Source organism: Melospiza melodia, chromosome 4, assembly GCF_035770615.1.
Source record: "Melospiza melodia melodia isolate bMelMel2 chromosome 4, bMelMel2.pri, whole genome shotgun sequence".
Lineage (NCBI taxonomy): Eukaryota > Metazoa > Chordata > Aves > Passeriformes > Passerellidae > Melospiza > Melospiza melodia.
Window position 1 is genome coordinate 57,186,066 of NC_086197.1, and position 20,270 is coordinate 57,206,335.

Consider the following 20,270-nt stretch of genomic DNA (forward strand, 5'->3'; position numbering starts at 1 on the left):
GCAAAGCCTCCAGCTCCTGAGATAAGTGCCTGGCTGGAGAGAGCCCCTCCCTGCAGTGCAGGAATCAGCCTTGGAGAGCTGCACCAACACCGCCATGGTGTGCCCTCACCCCAGCACTGGCGTTGGCAGCTGCCCTGCACCTTTGTGAGCAGACACCCCAGCTGGGTCAAGAACAGCCCTCTCCAGGTGCTGGATCCCAGAAGATGATGTTCCCTTGTGCTTGGCCAGCAAGCTGGCCACGAGGACGTGCAACTCTTGCATTAGCTCCGGGGAACAGCTGCTAGGGTAAGTGCTAAACATGAGAAGGGTATGTTACAGCTCCCTGGCTCATTCAGCAGCCATCTGGGATGAGAGGTGGGGGCTGTCCACCCCTGGAGTCTACCCCCATCACAGCCAGACTTTGCCTTCAAAGAATTAATGAAATCCCTGAAGGAAACTGTTCTGAAATAATTTGCTTATAGAGTAAGGCTGATGCTTTGAAGGAGGAGGGCTATTTCCCTGCTGAAATATGCTCTTAAGCCTTCCTATACTGCATTCTCCACACACACATCACTGAGAAACATGCTCTAGAAAAGAATGTGACACTCATGCAGAAAAGAAGAAAGAAACTGGTTTTATTTTCAGACACTGAAGTCTTGTTACGGCATCTAGCTGCATTCCCCCTGACTGGCTTTGCCTGCACAAGGATGGATTTTAACAGGGTAGGGCACCAGACACAGACCAGGAGACCATCACGGGAGGTAAGTAACCCTTTACAATGAGTCAGAGCACATGGCAAGTGTAACTCAAGAGAGGGATTTTCCAGGGACCAGTCCACCCCTGCCAGGTGATCTTGTTTCCTCGAAAAGGCACTTCCAGGACTGGAGTTGGTATGGAAGAGACGGGGACAACACCAGGAAGTACTGGGGGAGAGGGAGGGAGGTGCTTTCCCAATTTAACCCATTATGGTCATGATGGGGTGGTGGCTGGGTTGTTCTCAGTGTATCAGAAGAAGCAGCGAAGGCCTGGAGACTGGTGCAGGAGGCAAGGGGACGGGAAGGGGGAAGGCAAACTGGGTGAACTCATTCTGTCCATTCCTTTTTGATGGACAGGTTCCACTCCCAGGTGAGATGGTCGTGCTTGTCATCATCCGTGAAGAAGGATTTGTTGTGGTAGGTGCCTCGAGCCAGCATACCCTTGGGAGCCTCCTCAACGGGCGTCAGGAACTCGTACTCCTCTGGCCGTGGCCCGTAGCTGCCAACCATGAACGTGGCTTTGTCCACTAGGAGAAAACAATCCACAGGGAATAAGCCCCTCACATGGGGAATGATGAGGGAGAGAGCAAGCCATGAGCAAAAGAGCAGAAAGGAGATGGGGGAGAAAGGAACAGCCCATGTCAGCAAAGGAGAGCAAAATCAGGGGGAAAAGTGGGTTAGTGAAGCATAAGGACAGCTGGAAGGATAACACAGATGGATGGGCAGGTGATCAGGCAACTCAGTTTGTGCACTCTCACATGCATGTAGTTGTCCTGGTTTGAGAGAAATTTGGGAGAAAGCTGAACATTCTGGCTGTGAGTACACCCAGCATATGGCTCAAGATCTACCTTGATTTCCCACTACTTCTCTCTACTGGTAAGAAGACACCGGCAATGTGTGCTGAACAGGATGCTGAAGCCTCAGAGGTGGTTGCACAAAAATGCATGTGGGGGGTGTGTGTGTGCAAAATGGGGCTTTTCTCTGCCTTGTCCAAGCCCAGCAGCACTGAGGAGAACCCATGGGCAAATACAGGGTCCTGCACACAATGGGAAGTTTCACAGAGCAGGTCTGAATTTTACCAAAGGCTTCTGAAGAGCTTTCAGAGGGTGGGAAGCTCCACACAGGCTGAACAACTGCACAGGGGGTGGAGGGGAGGAGAAGAGCTCTGTATGGAGAGGCAACCTGTGGCAAGCACTGTCCAAGCAGAGTCTCTGTGGACTTTGCTGCTGCAGACAGGGGTGTAGCATACAGAGCCCAGAGCTGGCTCACACTGAGTGTGCACAGAACAAGGAACCACTGTCCTGGGTGAAGCAGGCACTCTGCTGAGAAGTCACCTCCTGAGTGTTAGCACAGGGTGGGACTTGGGAGCAAGGGGGCCTCTGCCCCAGCCCAGAGCTGCAGAACACTTGCTCCAGAGGAGGGACACAGGGGCAGGAGCAGTGCTGTGCAGGGCATGCAGGGCTCTTACTCACCCTTCACCCCCGTCCGGTAGGTGTGCTGCACGTATTTCAGTCCCGACACAATGTCCCTGTTTACCTGCAGGAAGGAACCAGAAGTGTCAGGAGAGGAGCTTTGGTTCTGTACCTGATGATTTTCCCCCTCCTGAAGGACAATACCCATCTTGGCTCCCAGCAGAAGGGACCCTCAGCACAGGGCACATTGAACAGGTCCCTAAACAACTTCTCCATAGGTACCTGGAGACCTTTAGCATCCTCTGTGCAGCTCCTGTACTTCCCTGTCCTTTGCCCAGCTGTGAAGCTGACTGGAGCACACCAGTAAGGGTCTCAAGACATGCTGATGAGGACAAAGAAAAGTGAAGCAGGGAGTTCCTGTTTAATAATTTTCATACTGGAAACCATTCATGGGTAACTAGAGTCATCCCTTCAGCCCCAATGGGTGGGCAGCCCCCAGGTGCTCTCTAAGCTCCATGGGGAGCTGGCAAGTTTCTTCTCAAAAGACAGGGACAGTTTTCATAAATCTTTACTCAAATCTCCCATGGATAGCTTGGATGTATCCAGTGCTGCTCCTCCCCTCCAGCATACACTGCCTTCCCACAGTGCACACTACTCAATCTGAAAACAACATGGACAGATTCTTTTACATTCCAGGGTAGAATTCCCACAGTACCAGCCCTTACCAGCCATGGAACTGAGGGACAAAATTAGAATAACCTGTCTGGCTTCAGGTGTCTCCAGTCAACAAGGCACAGATACAGATGGAAATATTTCACAGCACAAAAGAGAGCTGGAGGTGTCTCAGGGGAGAGCATTGGGGGGCATTCATCTCTGAGACAGCAAGCCTCAAAGAAAAAGGGAAATCTGCCCTACAGAGCCCACAGTATTAACACCTTCCCTCATCTGTCTCAGGAGAATTCTATTTCTTCCCTTTTTGCCTTCTCTTCCAAGCCCAGCTTTGAAGTAAGCACTTGCAGAGATGATCAGTTCAGTGCTGGATGCCACACTGCAGCGTGGCCAAGCTCCATTTTCAGCTGTAAACAGAAGAAATGGCTGACACACTGATTGATGGGAGTGAGGGTGAAATAAGCCCATTTAGGTATATCACAACCTGAAGAATTCAGGCATCTTCAGCCAAGTGCTACAATATTACATCTTCTTAATGTGTACATGAAGCCCAGTATCACTGACTGAATCAGTACTTCATGAGTAGCCATTCTCTTCCTCTTCTCTTCTCTTCTCTTCTCTTCTCTTCTCTTCTCTTCTCTTCTCTTCTCTTCTCTTCTCTTCTCTTCTCTTCTCTTCTCTTCTCTTCTCTTCTCTTCTCTTCTCTTCTCTTCTCTTCTCTTCTCTTCTCTTCTCTTCTCTTCTCTTCTCTTCTCTTCTCTTCTCTTCTCTTCTCTTCTCTTCTCTTCTCTTCTCTTGTCTCCCCTGTTAATTTCCACTTAGTGTGGAGTAAAGATTTTCCAGTGGCTAAAAAGCAAAACCAAACCCAGCCAAAACTACCCATCTGGCTTTTCAACCACTCATTTATCAGTGTGAGCAAACAGAAACCAACTTCCTCCAAGGGATGAGCAAGCAGAAATTATTTCCTGGAAATACCTCATCCCTTGTTGGGTAGAACAACATCTGAAGCTAGGGGAGCTTTGCAAGTGTTCAGCTTTTGGGCAGGCATTCTGTCTGGCTCTGGTTATCTGACAGACTGCCACTGACCAGCCTTAGCAACTGATGAGAAGCAACTGGATGGAAAACAACTCACTCTGAAGTGGATCTTAACTCTGTATTCCACCCCTTCCTTTAATACGAAGGTCTCTTTCTTGAGTGCTTCGAGGTCACCTGCAAGAAGAGAATCAAGGTGTTAGCTAGAGATGTCTCAGCAAGGAGAGACCAGGCACAGGGGGGAAGATGGGAGTGGGGCTGCTGCCAGAGGTGAGCATCCCTTCAAAGGATGACACCTGTAAAATGAGCATGCAGACATCCTTGTGAGATTGAGTTGTGTGACCAAACACACAGAAATTCCTGGGTGCTCATATGTATCTGTGCCCACAGAAGAAAATGCCTGAGCACACACAGGTCTGAGAACATGTACACAAAGACGTCTATGCACAGGCTTGTTGCAGAGCAGATGCAGCAGTGTGTGTATGCTCCATCCATGCCCAGCCTGGCTTGGTGAGAGCTTGGTTCCACAGCTCCTGCCCAGCTTGGAAGGCTGCCTGGGCCCCGCAGGGGTTTTGGGTGGTTTTGGGTGAACAGGAAGCCTCTCTGCCTCTCTAGGCCCAGCTTCCTCTCTCTGCAGAAAAGCCCTTATAAGGCTCTCTCCCCATGGCCCCAGGAGCCGGAACTGCAGTATTGCTCGATTCTGAAGTTTCAATACAGCCTGCTACCCAAATGCATGCACATCCCCTGTGTTCATGAAGTGTCATTGAAAGGAAGCAAGCAGAGATGGCAAGAGAAACCCAGGAGCTCCTACAGCAGTCTAGATGAAGGAAAATACCTCAATATTTTCCTCTGTTACATCTGCTTCTTTTTTATTTATATGTGTATACCTTAAAATAAGAAACAAGGCTAAGATGACTTCAGAGCTCCTCTAAAACCCACTGTGGCATCCCAAGGACAAACTCTCTTTTGACTTGGAGCATGCCAGGGCCTTTGGTTGTTCCCCTCTGTGACCAAGGGCAGAGCCTGTGCCTACCTGTAAGGTCCATGGTGATGGGTCCTGGAGCAGAGTCACAGACCAGAGTGAGTCGAGTGACCACCACATTGGGAGCTGTTGGGTCTGCAGGTAGGAAGAGTCAGGGGGAAGCTGTCAGCTTGCAAAATTAGATGCAATCAGAGCGGAATGACACTGAAGAAACAGGGATGCCTTGCCACATAGAAACTGCATTTCATGAAACACCCAGTAATGCCAGGCTTCCTTAGCACAACAGGACCACATGTCTTCCCAGTCCTGCCACATGGATCCCTCTGGCCTCCATCACAATACCTAGAGGTGGCCTTTCCACCACAGAAAATTTCCTTCTTAGGATCATTCTGAGCAACAAGACCACCTTTCAGCATAGGCTGACCCCTTCAAAACCCCCAAAAGTCCTCTGAGACCCACACACCTCCCACCACAAGTTCTTTTCTGATGCCAGCACTCCCCAGTAATCCTCCTAACTCCTAACACTCTGAGCATCTTCTGTGCTTCCCTTATGTGCAACTTTCCAGCTGCCCATCCCCAGTCCTCCAGCACAAGCAGTGCATGTCCCTGGGCAAACAGGATTCCTCTTCTCTGAAGCAACAGCACACTGCTGCAGTACATTTCCCCAGTCCCGCCCTGCCAGTGTGCCCCAGCCTACCTACTACCACAGGTCCATCTCCCAGCAGGGACTTCTTGTACTTAGCCAGGCTTTCATCGTCCTTGTCCAACTCCTGCAGCTCCTGCAGTGTTTTCTGGGGAGGAGGTTTGTAGTTGAGTTTCCCATCCAGCTCATCATCATCATCCTCCACATGAGGCTCTTGCGTCTTCTCAGTCATGGTGGCTTGGTCTGGGTGACAGAGGAGGGGGCAGTCAGAGAGATTGCTGTGGATTGGGAGTATGGGGGCACTCACAGTGCGGCTCAGTGCCCTGACAGGCAGGCACCCACCCAGCGCCCAAGACAGCGGGATTCCTACAGGCAAATGGCGACGGCGATCGGCTGCAACCCAGACACTGCTGTGCTGATATTCTGGCTCCAACACGATCCCCCCTACCCCCGCTCCTCTCCCTGCAGGCTCCACGCGCACTCGCAGACCTACACCATTATTCGCTCCCAGGGAGGAGGTGCGGGAGCCGAGGCTGAAGCCAGAGTGATTTACAGCCACTCTGCAGCACAGTTGTGGCCGGCAACCCTGCAATTACAAACCATCGTACAGGGCTCGCACAAAGAGCCACTGCCACACGCCGGAGCGCAGAGAAACACGAATAAAGCCAAGGACAGATGTTTCCTTCACCCTCTCATAACGGGTTAAAAGCCACATTTCACAATAAGGTCGAATATCTGACAGCCACTTTCTTAGATTAGCAAGTCAGCTGAAGCTCTCAAGGAAGCGGGCAGCAAAGTCTATCTGCTGGCATTGCCTGCGCTCCCACGAACAGCTCGCTCCAGGCACCCAGCAGGAGCCCTTCCCACTGAGCAGGGAGCAGGATGGAGCCCAGAGGAGCAGGCACAGCCGTGCTGCTCCAGCGGCGCCCTCGGAGGGAGAGAGAGGCAGGAGAGCTGAGCCGCAGTCAGCAGGGCTGGTCCTGAATGGCACACGGGCAGCGAAACTGCTGGGCTGGCAGCCCAAATGGAGCCAGAGCAGGGAAATAGCATCCAAGGGGCAGAGCATGGGATGGGGAACAGGAGGCAGGCAGGAGAGGTAAGCAGTGCTGTGTCTGCCTCCAGGAGGCAGCCATATGGTCCCAGCCACCTTCCCACTCCTGGGAGAAAGGCTGAAAAACAGAGCAGTGCCCTGGTACAGCTGTCACACATGGGCAAGCCATTCCTTGGTCTTTGGCAGCAAAAGGATTTGGTCAAGCTACACAGATCATTCAGTTCACTTCCACTCAGGCTTCTTTGAGACTGTCCCTACTAAAAAGTGCCCTTTTGCTTCCTTATTTGCAATTTTCCAAACAAATCATTTGTCCTTCTCTGCAGCTGTGTGGCCTTAACATTTGCCCCTGCTCCCAAAAGTTAAACTGGGAGCTAATGTATTAGTTTTTCAATTTATTAAAACAGAAAAGAAACACACACACAAAAGAATAAAAAAAGAAAAAACATCTGTTTAAGGTGAATCATCAAGTGGTACCAGGCAACTCTGAGTAGTATGCAGACCTCTCAGAGCAATTCCAGTGCAGGGAAGAAAAATAATCAAGGAGTGGTACATTGGCACGTTGCAAAGGGACAGAAAAGAACTGACCAGCACACAAACAAGAAGATTCAGTCAGGTATTTTAATTGGAAATGGCCATTGCAAGACAACTTTGCAATTCTGTGGTGAATGAGGAACTAGTACAGAATGGGCACATGGGAAATAAAAGGGAATCTCAACCCAAACAAACAGGGAAAAAAAACAGGTCCCAGCAGCTGAATAACCCTGGCTCAGTTCATGCCCAGACCTAGGAGTGTGAAATACCCAAATACCATAGGAAAGGCCCTTGAGTTCACGAGATAGGAAACCAAAACCTCCCTCCCTAAAGCAGCAATTACACATGCCCCAGCACTCTGTGGCCCCAGCAGAGTCACCTTAGAAGGCTCCTCAATCCCCTCAGTGCCATTCCACGTTCAGCATGGGAGGAGGCTGTGGTTAGCCATGACAGCCAGTGCCAAGCCTTGCCTCCCACTTGGGCTCCAGCTGCACGTCTGAGCACTGACCCGAGCTCTCCACAACACCAGGCTGCATCTGCCACCAGCACGAGCACAGAGCACAGGCGCCTGCCCGCCCCCATCCTCCCATGCCCACCTCCTGTAGTTTATCACAGGGGATGGAAAGAGGCATCTCATGCAGAGAAAAGGCAGAGTCAGACTGGACTGGCTCCTCCTCATCACTCAGACCTTCCCTTTGCACCACACATGCCACAGAGACTGTCCCTGCCAGCCCCCGGGGGTGGCTCACTTGAGGGGGAATGCTTTTAGGTTCTGAACCTCCCAGAAAGGTGCACAGACAATCTGCCATGCCAACAGCAAGATCCTGCAGGGAACAGGAGCAGCCAGACTGTCTGGGATGAACAACCGCTGGCTCACAGGCGCCTCAGGATGGCACCGATCAGACCAAGTTCTGGCATTTTTCCCCAAGCCATGGACCTGACGTTGCCTTCCTGCCAAACGCCAAGGCAGGCGGTGACCAAGAGGAAAGCTCCCATCTCAGCAGCTCCTGCCTCTACTTGCTGGTGCCCTCTGCAAGCTGAGACACATGCCTGAGCTCAGGCACCAGAGACACCATGCTGCTGTCGGGGTTCCTGAGTTTCTGTGCCACTGCCCAGCCTAATATGGAACCCCCATTCAGACCAAGAGCCTCACTAAATTGAGAAAATTAACCCTACACTGTTATATGCGAGGAGAAATCTGTGTGCCTGGTGTCTTGCCCTGCTACATTTTTCTTGCCTTTCTGCAGCTCCAGCCCACGGTCCTGCGTCACCTGCACCCCTGAGGCCTGGCAGCACCCGTGAAACAGCAGGGAGGGGGCAAGGGCAGGGCTAGGGGTCCCTGGCAGCGAGAGATGGCTGCAGGAGGCAAAGACGGAATCACGCCTTGGCGGGAGGTGCGAGAGCCCCGCAGCTGGGCTCAGCCAGTGCCGCGGACAGACAGCTGCCCTCGCACCTGCAGCAGGAGGGGCAGTCACAAGGCGGAGGGTGGGCACCTCCTCACCCCCCGTGCCTCCACGGGGCACAAAAAGGGCTGTCAGAGGGACAGCATTTCACTTGCCCTCCGTCTGCTCATCACTTCTCCAAACCACCCCTTGGCCGAGGGCTAATCTCCAGGAAGCGGGTTTAGCAGGGAGGAAGTAATTTTCCGCGATGGGGGAGAAGCGCACCGGACTCAGCAGCGCCCCCAGCCCCGGCCTCCCCATCCCAAGCCCCGGGGTGCAGAGGGGAGCCCATTGCCCGGAGAGCGCCGGGCACAGCCCGGGACCGCGGGGCCCTTCCCTTCCTTGCCCGGCCCCATGGCAGCGCGGAGCCTGGCTTCCCGCTCGGGTCGGCTCGGGTCGGGCAGGGCTCTGCCGCCGCCCCGGGCAGGAGCGGGCACCGGCGCCAGCCCCGGAGCGGGGGCGCGGAGCAGCGCGGGGAGCGAGCCGGGGCCGCGCCGTCCGTGCCCCTGCCCCCGCCCGCCCCTCGCACTCACCGGCGGAGCGGCGCCTGCGGCCGGGGTCCTCCTCTGCTGTCAGCGCTCAGCCCCGAGCTCTGGCAGTTGGAGCAGGAAGGAAGTTGGTGAAGAGAGAAAAAAAAAAAAAAAATAACACTCACACGCAGCGAAAAAAAAAAAAAAAAACCAAGAGCGGCGGCAGCAGCAGCCCACCCGCAGCAGAGGAAGCCCTGGCGGCCCCGCATGCTGCGGCGCTCCGCCGCCTGCCCCGCTTTGTCTGCGCCCGCTCCTTTTGCGCAGAGGTGCGCAGGGCTTTGTCTGCGGAGGCGAGCCCGGCCGGGGACGCGGGAGTGCTCGCCGTGCGCCGCTTCGGGCTGCTGTGCCCGGGAGCGAGGGGGTGAGGGCTTTGTTTTCCTCCCCAGGCTTTTATTTTGTTTATTTTCCTGCTGTAATTGTGGTCGATTTCAAAAAGTGGCGCTGATTTATACCGATTAAAATATGCGGAGAATCGGGTTGTGTATTCCTGCGTACGTGGGAAGATAAGCAGTGTTGGAAATGGAGGTTCTTATGAACCTCATTTTTCCTGCAACCTGCTGCACTTAATCAGCTTATTGTTCCCAACTCCCAGCCCTTCTCACAGAAGCAGTTTCCAAGATCAGCTACCTCAGGAAGAAAAAGCTCTCATTTCCCAGGGTTGCTTAAATGATCAGAAAGATTTTACACCCCTTACTTTGTGAAATATCAGCAGATTTCCTCTTTCTTTGCCCCTCATGGAGTGCCCACTTAGTTCATCAGTCGCAAAAATCCCTCATGTACATCGTCCTTAGTGCACCACAAATTAGATCATTGGTTTGCAAACAACAAAGCTGGGCCTGCAATGACTGATACACTGCTCTTAATGCATTTACAGCAGCAAAATAAGCAAAGCATATCTATTGCCAATGGGCTTACATTCACTGCCCAGATCCACATATCCATTAAAAGTGTTTATTGTACACGAATTTTAAAGGTTGCAAACAACTGAGGGAAAGGGATCTTCTTCAGGGATTAACAGATCGCAGAACAGGGGGGATTGATTTTTCCAGCCAGATATTTCTTTCATTTAGGTTATGGGCGGCACAACGATCCTTGCCTCATGAATTTCAAGGCAAAAACAGAGCATATATCTGTCTGACAATGGATTCCCATTTATCAGGGGCTATAACCTCAGAAACATTTCAAGCTTCCATTAATTAGTTTCACCATCAAGAAAAATTATTTTATTCTCTGCCATTCCTTTTCACTGCTACACTAACCCTTCCCTTAGGCCAGCACATGGGACCTGACTTGAATGCAGTAGTTAGATGAGTTCAAATGGTACCAGGGAAAAAACATGTAAGCAAATGTGTGAGATGTAAGCAAATGTGTGAGTATACATTGGTGAGTTTTCAACCCAGATAGGTTTCCCCATACTTGTTTATAATGGACAAATGGGACTAAACCTTTATGCCAGCACCAGTGGCTGAGTGGGATGGGGATGAGGATGAGGAAAGAACAGAGCAAATTCTTTCAACTACAGTGCCACTTTATGGCAGCTCATATTGTTCACGTAAGCAGTCCTGGCCTGGCAAAGCTGTGAAGAGTTGGATGTGTTTACTGTGGAAAGATTTGAGGAAGCCCCTGTGTCTTGTACAGCAGTTTCTCATCTTGGTTTCTTTGCTAAGTCTCTGATTTCAGTTTAGAAACTGAACACAGTTTAGCTGGGAGGAGGTGTGGGTTGAGGTTCCTGTTCACTCATGCTTGGTTTGAAATTCCCTTGGTTTTAGCCACTGTGTACAGTGCAACTGTAAGTAGTGTTATTGCAATCATTCTTGCTGAAGAACAGTTGAAATTAGCTTGGTCTCTTTTGTGGGCTTCTTTTTAGTTAAACACCAGAGTGCACGTGCCTTTGTGTAGCTATTTACATGCTGTTTCTAAACACATGTGAGCATAAATTAAGATCAGTTCATCCACAAATATGCATAAAGGTATAGGGATGTGTAGCTGTGTGCCGCCATATGTATGTGCACTCAACCTACATGGCTTCATCTGCCTAGCATGCAGGGGAAACAGATTTTACTCCTAAATTAGAAATTAGTCAGCATGTAATCATGGGGACATCATGTAATTGCTCTGTGCCTCCTCTTCCTGTTCACAAGCAGTGTGAGAAGGAGCTGTAGGCATTGGAATCACACCATGCCAAGCAGATGGGAACCTAGAAGCCAGGCACGATCCTTTGGGTCAGCATATCCAGCATCCTGCTGGGGAACCACGTCACTGCTCTGCTGGAAGGAAGGAAAGGTTTGAACCACAATGGAGCAGGACATCACTGACAGCAAATCTCTGCCACTGAGTATTTAATCTGTGGCAAACTGATGCCATGCCATGAAGATCATCTCTTGGCAGACATTGCCCAACCCCAGCCAGTTCTTTTGTCTGTGACAGAAGGAGGCAGGGACAACTCCTAAAGTGTACCTATTTTATTGCAAAAAACATGCTAAAATTTCAAATGTGTTCTTAGCTGGAAAATAATATTTTTTACTTAAAATATTGTGATTAGGTCTTATTTAGTTTTACCCCATGATAACAACTGATTGTACAATTAATACAACACAATATTAGGTGTGATCAACCTCTAGTGTCTAAGTTTATTTCAAAAAGTTTATGCAAAATTTTAAATGCATATCCTTCAATTACACAGCCTGTACTCCCAACAGTCATATATGTCTGTAGCACCCTATTGGAAACAATAAACATTGACTTTTTTAAAAACAGTAAGATTTTAAAAAATCAGGCTTTTTTTTCCTGTTTGAATTTGGATTGCTGCCATTAGGTATCCAGTATTTCTAGATTTGAACTTTTTGCAGTGGTGGTGCATTGCAGCTTTGTGCTGCTTAATGTCATCTCCATCTTCTGTGGAACAGGTTGCTCACTGCATTTGAGGAACAGAGCTACTTTATGACCTTTAAAAGTGACTAATCCAGTAAAATTTTACCTGTTAGAATCTCTTATTTTCACCTACTTGTAAATTCAAAAACTGTCTAATTTGGAGTTGAAATTTACCAGGCTGGAAGCTCAGAGGGGAAAAATAAAAATAAATTTCAGTCCAGGTAGGGAATCCATGTTTGAAATTTTATGAGTCTCAACAGAGTAATACCTTTAATGCTGCTCTTGTAAAACGATTTTTTTGGAACTACTAATTTGTATTTTCACTGAACTCAGTACACAGTTACTAACTACGATTTCTGTCTAGTGAATAATATTGCTGAATGCTGTCACTGTCATGAGTTTCATGAGTTTTGCCTCCTCCTCAAGCTTTCTACAGCCCCAGGAAGGGTACAGGTGACATGCTGGGAAGACAATCTCACAGTTCAGCAAGTTCACATCAGCAGGTGCAGCAAGGTAAGTGTCAGCTCTGGCCATGGGTGCCCCCTAGATGGTGTCCCCAGATGGTGTCCCTCTCTGCAGGCAAAGATCCCTTCCCTGCAGGGATGGAGGAGGTAATCTGCTCCCGAGGCAGTCACGAGGGGATGGAACCGGGCAAGGTGACAGGTCCAGGAGCTCAGACAGGAGCTTTCCCTGCCTTGTGGGGAGCATTCGCTGCACCACGAGGTACCACCCAACTCTGGTAATCCCAGCACTGCCTTCTCTGACTCTCAGTTAAGTGGGATAAACAGGGTGATACAGCCAATGAAGCATGAACTCTTCATCTCTGAATAAAATACAGGCACAAGTTGCCCCAGGACTTTAGAGCAAGAAGAAGTCAGCATTGAAGTCAGCACTTAGAAGTCAGCATTTAGAAGTCAGCATTGTAAGGTTGATCCTGGTGTGCCTAGGAGAGGTGGTGCCTAATTTCTTCTTCCCTGGTGCTACTCACCCCTTCTAAAGTGCTGCAAAGGAGTGTGCAGCCCTTGGGGTGGGAAGGCAAGGAAGGGATGGAGGCTAGATAAAATGTCAGGCAGGGGAGCCAGCATGGAGGGCAAGGAGAGAGAAGGCACTTTGGGGTGCCAGCACAAAGCCTCTGGTAAGGGTTTAACTCAGTCTTCCAACCCCAAGTTGCATGAGAATCCTTTCAAACACCCTAGACACTGGACTTGAGGGCTCTCAGCTGGATGAAGAGCTGACCCCTGGAGACATGAGTGTGTGTTCCACCTCTTCAGCTCCTCCAGCAGTGATTTCTTTGAAAGATGGAGAGATTGGAGTTTAATACTTGTCTAAGCAGCTTTCAGGCTTGTTAAAGTGCTAATCCCATAACCCCTGTCACAAGCCTGAAGGTGTGCAAAGACTTCACATGTCACTTCACAATCCCCTGAGGAAGCAAGGGAAACAGGAAGACAGAGGAAGGAAAAGGATTTTGTGGGGGATGAGAGGGTAGGGGCAAAAGTGAGCCAGTTTCCTTCAGAGTCTAGCCTGAGGAAGGCTGAGGATGGGCAGAGCAGCTCAATGAGGACAGAGAGGGAGAGCTAAGTTGGTGGGAGGGGGTGAATGAGAGCACAGGCGTTGGTGAAGGAAGATGATGGTCCCTGTCATGGGGGAGCAGGGGTGTCTTCTCTGCATCCCCTGCTCTCCAGAGCCTGGCATGCAGGAAAGCAGCTTTTGCTCTCCAACCCTCACTTGGTGCCATGGCAGAAGTCAGTGTTCTGCAGGTGAAGGTGTCCTAGAGAAGTCACCCACCAGAGCTGGATTTAAAAGGGGACTGGATTATTTTAGGGCCTCTCAGAAAACAGGTGGTTATGTAAGGTCAAATCTCAGCAAGTGTAATCAAATCTCAGTTCTAAGCTGATCACCAAGCAGGGTGTTAGGAGTTATTTATTCAAGCATTCCTCCCTGTGTTGTGACTTTCTTCTGAAACAGCCAGAGCTGAAGCTGGGACTAAATTAGGAGAGCTGTGGCATCCTCTCCTCCTCTGCTGACCTTGGGAAATCTCCCTTGCCAGCTGCGCCCTGACATTCCTGTGTTAACAGTACTCTCAACAAGGAACTTGATTGCATGCCAGAATTTATGGCTTCTAGTCAGGTTGTGTCCAGCCTCTGGCTAGCTCTTAGGTGCCTTATATACCCTGTAACTCAGGGCATGCTGCTTGCAGCTATATAGCATTTCTCAAAGCCACAAGACAATAATTACCAGCCTCTCTGTGGCAATGTTTTTCCTTTATTGCACTTGTGCTGTTCACATATTATTGCTCTCACAGCCCTGCCTCCACAAACCCCCACAGTGTTATTATGGTGGATTCTCGTGCAAGAACTGCTGTGAGAATTGCTGTTCCTCCCACTCCTTATTTTTCTTTTATGTTGCAGACTTCAGTATATAAAGGAGAAAAACAAATGTGGTGTTCAACAGAAGAGCCAGTGGCTATTGAAATTCTCAGTAAATGTTATCCAGTTTTGTATATTCACATAAGATTAACAAGCAATGAATGTGCAACATTTGTACATGATGAACCTTCTCCTCCCAGATCCAACAGAAATAGACCCAGAAATAAACCATAGAAGTTTTAAGTGGGTCTTGATGGAAATTGTACCAAGGGAAAGCATGGAAAGAAATCATCCTACTGGTCACTTTCACTGTCATCATCTGCAGCATCAGAGAGAGCCCTCAGAGGAGGTTGTTCCTATGGGACCCCATCATTGCCCTTCACAGCTGGCCAGTGGGGGAAATTTCCCCTTTTTCTCTCCCTTCTTTTTCTTTATTTTCTTTTTTTTTTTTTTCTAGAAATAACTTTCAGCATTCCAAGACATGAAGTACACCATCAGCTGTCAGTGTCCCACAAATAAATCTTCATGGATACAAAACTGTCAGAACATCCTTTGTGCAACATGTGCATGCCCCACATGCAATGATGACTACAAAACAATTCACTTCTTCTATGCTGTGTTTATGATGCTTGACTGGACCAGAAAGCAAACTACAACTCCAGGTCCTTGGCACAGAAATATCCTTAGCATCCTCCCCATAAGAAGCTTCAAAGCAATTTGTAAGTGTGTGCCTCCAGTGGGAAACAAGAGTGTAGAGGATCTAAATTAAAAAAAAAAAAGGCTGGAATCTGACAGTGAAAGGCCATCAAAAACAAAACCAAATGAACAAACAAACAAACATTGCAACATTAAGCTCTGCAGTTGTGCAAGATCCTGAGGGGAAAACAGAAGGCTTTGTATTAGCAGTACACCTAAGCAATAAAAGGAGAAAATAATTTTTTTAATTTATTCAGATTTTGATCCCCTAGCTTTTTCTCTTCCGCAGTTACATCCACCAGGGATCTGCTATCACATGGCAGCTACAGCATTTAGCATCCATGTGTCTGGGAGGTGAGCAGCACCCCAAGAGACAAGATAATGGAGCAGAAGAGCTGCCTCCTCTGCCCATTAGTCAAATGTTCCCAAGGAGAGTGTGAGATGCTCCCCAGAAGCAATCATTTCTTTCTGAAAGCCTCAACTGCTACATGAAGAAAATCATAATAATGGTGGCAAAGGGCTGAACTGAATGAGATTGCACAGCAGTGCTTTATGTGGAGGAGGAGGAAGGAAGAATGCCTCTTGCGTGGTGTGAAAGCCATGGGAAGATATGTGCCCCCTTAAGAAGAAGAAAGAAACATTTTAACAAAATGTTTAGGAAAAGCCTTCCTTTATTGGGCTGCTGGTTTCCAAGGAGAAAGAATCAATCATTCAAAAAGAAGAAGAAAAAAAAAAAAGATGAGAAAAAGAGCTGTCAGGAAAGGAGACATCTGGAGCTGACTTGTGTACAGTTTCTGCTTCTTAGCCCAGTGACACCGAATCATTTGCTACACTGTTTTAAACTGAACAAAGCTCTGGAGCAATCTGATTTTCTGATTTCTATTTAAATAAAAACACACTTTTTTTTTTTAACAAGGCAGTATTACTTCTCTGTTTATTTCAATGAGTGATTTTAGAGAGTGCTAGTGTACCATTTAATCACTGTTCACAGGTACATGGCATGTAATTCACACAGAAGGAATCAATTATGAGAAAAGAAAAATCTGAATAAGGGTCTTGAGACAATACTATGGAAACTGTGATTTTTTTAAGGGCAATCACAAACTGTGATTTATAGCAGTCACATAGATAACCACATTAACTACCTGGGCTTGATAAAAAAGGGAAAAATGAGAAATTTTTGTTCAATATATTAATGTTGAGCTTGTACATGTAATTCAGGAGAAAAATAATCTTATAAATGAAAAAAGCAGATATTTTAATTGTGGGTAGAGCGAAAATAAGAAAGAAAGGATGCTTTATAAAACAATCTAACAAAGTAATTCCTATTGTGTCATTACCAACAGCCTGGATGCAGACATTAAGCAAAGTGAGTGCACAGAAAGGATGCTCACTAATGATATTGCTTTCTCTCGGGACAGCTTTGCAATGAGCATGGGGATGCTCTTAGACAATGAATCACAAAGCAGTTAGAAACACTGAGCTTTTTGTGCTGCATGGCCAAGAGCATCAGTCTCCTCAGCAGATGCCTGCATGACTGAGTCTTATCTGCAGGTCCATGAACTTTCTCTCCACCATCTCTTTCATATTTACAAATAAGAATGATAAAAATGTAGTTCTGTCTCCTGAGATCTGATGGTAAAAAGAGCTATCAAAAAAAAAAAAAAAAAAAAAGAGAGAGAGAGAGAGAGGGGCGGGGGTATTTCTTTTGGTTTTCCTTTTATTTATGCTAATCAGGGAAAAGTTTCTGTAAGTTACTAAAATCATGCTAACAGCAGTCTTGTGAGTGTGAGATGCTAAGGCTTGGCTATCTGTTCCAAGAAAGGCCAGACTCACTGCTGAGAAGAAAATATAACTCTGGTAACTAATGAAGTGTAGGACAGACTACATGGCTTTATATCATCTGCTATAAAAAGCCTCAGAGTGTCCTAAAGCATTTGTGCCTGGAAGCCTGGGGCCTGTAATGATGTTCTAACATGTGCAAGTAGAGCACCCTTGACCAATTAAGAAAAGCAGGGACTTCATTTTTCCTGCAGAAGCTTTTGCAGTGGCCATTTGGCTTGAGGACTTAGTTATGTCCCCAATACCCAGTTTGTAGCACAGACAGGGCCATTGCTGATGGTTCAGAAAAACCTTATCACTTAATTCATATTTCCTCAAAGGATTCTTTTCTACAGGTTGGTCCTGGAAATCTCGCTCTCCAGCCCTGGCAGTGGAAAAACAGATCTCAGCCTCTTTGCTCTCTGCCCTATTGCCAGGGAAGCCTCCAGAGTATGAGTGGGAGTATCAAGATCAGGCTCTTCTGCAAGCTGAGCTCAGGGACACTGAACATAGCTTTTGTATCCAGCAGCAGGCACAGATTCCCAAAGTCAGCACACCCTGTTTATTGCAGGCTGTTATGGATCTTTCATCCCAACACCAAAATAACTGTGCGAGATTTCCCAAAGGAAAAATGATAAAACTCTCCACGAGCATGCCTTCTTCTCTGCATTTTTAATGCACTGATTTGCATGCAGTCAAACAACCAAATATCTGTGCAGGGAAAGCCCAGTCCCCTGTATCTGTCCCTCTTTTCTACACTAGCACAAATGGCATGAGGCGTAGGAGCATGGTCAGCACTGCAGGGGGAGGATTACAGCCTCTGAGTCCTCATTTGCAGGCTTCTCACCAAAACACTGTTGACATGACAACCTCACTGATCTTCTGTGAGACCAACAGCCAGTGCCATTCTAAATCCAGGTCCTACCATGGTTCCTTCACCTGGGATCCAGAGGCTCTTGGTAGGCTGCCTGTCTTCAGGAGGGAAACCAACATTTTACTGCCTGCCTAATTCTCTTCTCACTTCCACTTAGGTATATCTTTGTGGCAAGTGATAAATCTCTATCAATAATGCACAAAGTCTCCCAAGTACGTGGCACAAGCTTGTAGAGATACATTTCAAAAGTTCTTGTGGCCCACGCCGACCGCAGCCCTTATCAGCTGCGTCCCTGAGTCTGTGCCTCAGCTGGGATTTCCTCCCACAGTCCCATGAGCCCAGTCAGCCTCTGGAAAAATCACTGTCTTGTAAACTTGTGTTTTCTTTGTCATTCAAGTGAGCTGCTATTTCTGGCATAACTACTGTTTCCATGGCTACACCAGCTCATAAATAGGGTCAGAAACCTTGGAGATGTTTTTTAACTGATTCCTTGGAACAGAATATAATCTGGCTGGAGGTGATGAAGCTCCTGAGTTTTCCTTTGAGGCCACAAGGACTGCACTCCTGCTACCACCTGGACACCATGGTTTCTGGTGCACCTCTGCTCTGGATCCAATGGCAGCTGCTGTGGCCCAAAAAGTTGGCACTGGCCTTCCTGGGGGAGAAAGGCCTGGGCAGGGAGGGACAGGGATTGGGCTCTCAGTCCCTGGGCAGGACTTGTCACCCATCTGGGGCAGCAGCCAGGCACAAACAGAAGCAGGTGCCTCTTGCTCTAAAAGGAAGCTGCTCTAAAAGGAAGCACCCACAACTCTGCAAAGTAAATGCCACCCAATTTGTGAGGGGGAGGGAGAAAGAGTATGGATGGAGAGAGAGCACTGATAATCCTGGGAGATAAGAAAGAACATGAGAAGTGGGGCCCTTTAGGGAGTTTCTGTCATGTTTTGTCAGTGGTAAAAAAAATATCTTCATGTGACACCATGGAATATTTTTTTCCCACAGTCCACTTTTTGTTAAAGGGAAACAAGACAGATTTCATTGGGAAAACAGGAAAACAAAGGGAGTATTTTGAAAACAAACAGCCTGAACATATGTAAATTTTGAAGCCTCAGGAAAGAGCAGTACAGGGCTGTACAGCTGATTTCCCCAGCAACTTTACCTACACAGAAGAAGGCAGAAGGGGAGGGGGAGCCCCTGGAAACCTGTCTGCAGCAGATGGAGGCATGGGAATGAGCAGCAGGGATGGGAGGGAGTCTGCTGCCAGCAGGCTGCACCTCTTTATATCCACACAAGCAGGTCCCTGCCCACAGTAATCACTTCTGCTGTCAGAAGAGGATGAGTGCAATCAATCTCCAACATTTGTATACAAGCTCTAGTCATCACAGGGAAAGAGAGGATGCCAACAAGATGCTGCCCCCATTCTCTTTCCTGTGCCCACAAATTACTGCACAAGCCTCTGAAAGCTGTGTGATTGTCTCAAATGTGTGGGAATGTGTGTTTTCTCCTTCTCTACTAGATTGAAAGCCTCTCAGCTGCAGCTAGGATTTACTTCCCAGCTTCTCAGTGCCCACTCAAGGGCTAGGACCTCATTGATTTGTTTTAATGTAAGCTAAGAGTCTCACTGAAGGATTTATCTTGTCTAACTTCAGCATCTGAAGGGTCAGAGGCCCCAGCTATGGGACTCCTGCTCAGCACCAGTGCAGTGCTGGACTGGTGTTCCCTGCCAGGGCCTGTCACATCAGTGAGAGACTGTCCCTTCTTGGCCACACACAGTCACACCCCTGCTGGCTTGGCTGCTCCAAAATCCCCTCCTCCATCCTCACCCGAACACAAATCCCATCCATCATAAACAACCCCACACTTTGGTTTCCTTCTGCCCTTGTGTTGCTCTGGTTCTCCTGCTGCTGCTCCATTTACTGGGATTATTTTCAGTCCTGCCAGGCCTGATCTTGTGCAGTGAGGAGGATGCTCAACAAGGGTAAGAGTGAGGTGCTTCACCAGGGCCAAGAGCCCCTGAGGGTTGTTAGCCTTGTGGTTAACAGGTTACAGGCCATGGCTGAGGCACTGCTGCAGCTGAGGATGAGGATGATCTCCCAGCGCCTTTTTGCAGGACACTGGACCTTCTCTTTTCACCCTGAGACTCCACCAACTCTTTCCCCATCTCTGACACTGATATTCCAGGCAGTTACAGCAGACTATTAGAACACATGGGAGATACCAAGGGCTGGGTATAAAACAGAGTGCATTGCCACACATGGAGTTTTGGTGGGGTGGAGAATGGCCTGAGCTCTGCCTCTGAGGGCCCCTCCCAGTGACAATGGTGCTGGTACCCAGATGAGACCTGGCTGTTCCCTCAAGCCAACACCTTGGGCCTCAGGAGTGACTGGTTGGCCACCCACGTGCAACACAAAGGTTTCCATTCTGCCCCTGCCTTCCCATCTGCTTCCCTTGAGCCCTGCAGCACCTCAGCAGCATTCCCTAGGACTCCTTGAGCGGACTCAGCCCTGCTGGCACTGGGCTAGCTGTGTGCATGGCTCTGTAAGGTGTGTCTTCACCCCTGCAGTTCCTCTGAGAGGTTCACTGGAAACCCCTCCAGGCATTCACCAGCACAGGAGAGGG

General features: G+C 48.6%; 1 protein-coding gene across 2 annotated transcripts in view; it reads right to left on the reverse strand.

Moving 5' to 3' along the window:
• Nucleotides 1–597: 597 nt before the first annotated feature.
• ARHGDIB (Rho GDP dissociation inhibitor beta) overlaps nt 598–20,270 on the reverse strand; it is a 44,860-nt gene continuing 25,187 nt past the window's right edge. Inside the window, exons 1-6 of one of the 2 annotated variants that reach the window (XM_063154774.1) lie at nt 9,030–9,192; nt 5,527–5,715; nt 4,881–4,964; nt 3,948–4,024; nt 2,207–2,270; nt 598–1,261 (exon numbers count right to left, since the gene is read on the reverse strand). In XM_063154774.1, coding sequence (XP_063010844.1) covers nt 1,062–1,261; nt 2,207–2,270; nt 3,948–4,024; nt 4,881–4,964; nt 5,527–5,704 — 603 coding nt within the window. In that variant the 5' untranslated portion in view covers nt 5,705–5,715; nt 9,030–9,192 and the 3' untranslated portion in view covers nt 598–1,061. Of the gene's footprint in view, nt 1,262–2,206; nt 2,271–3,947; nt 4,025–4,880; nt 4,965–5,526; nt 5,716–9,029; nt 9,193–20,270 lie in introns of those variants that run through there. The other variant, XM_063154773.1, reaches the window with a different exon arrangement.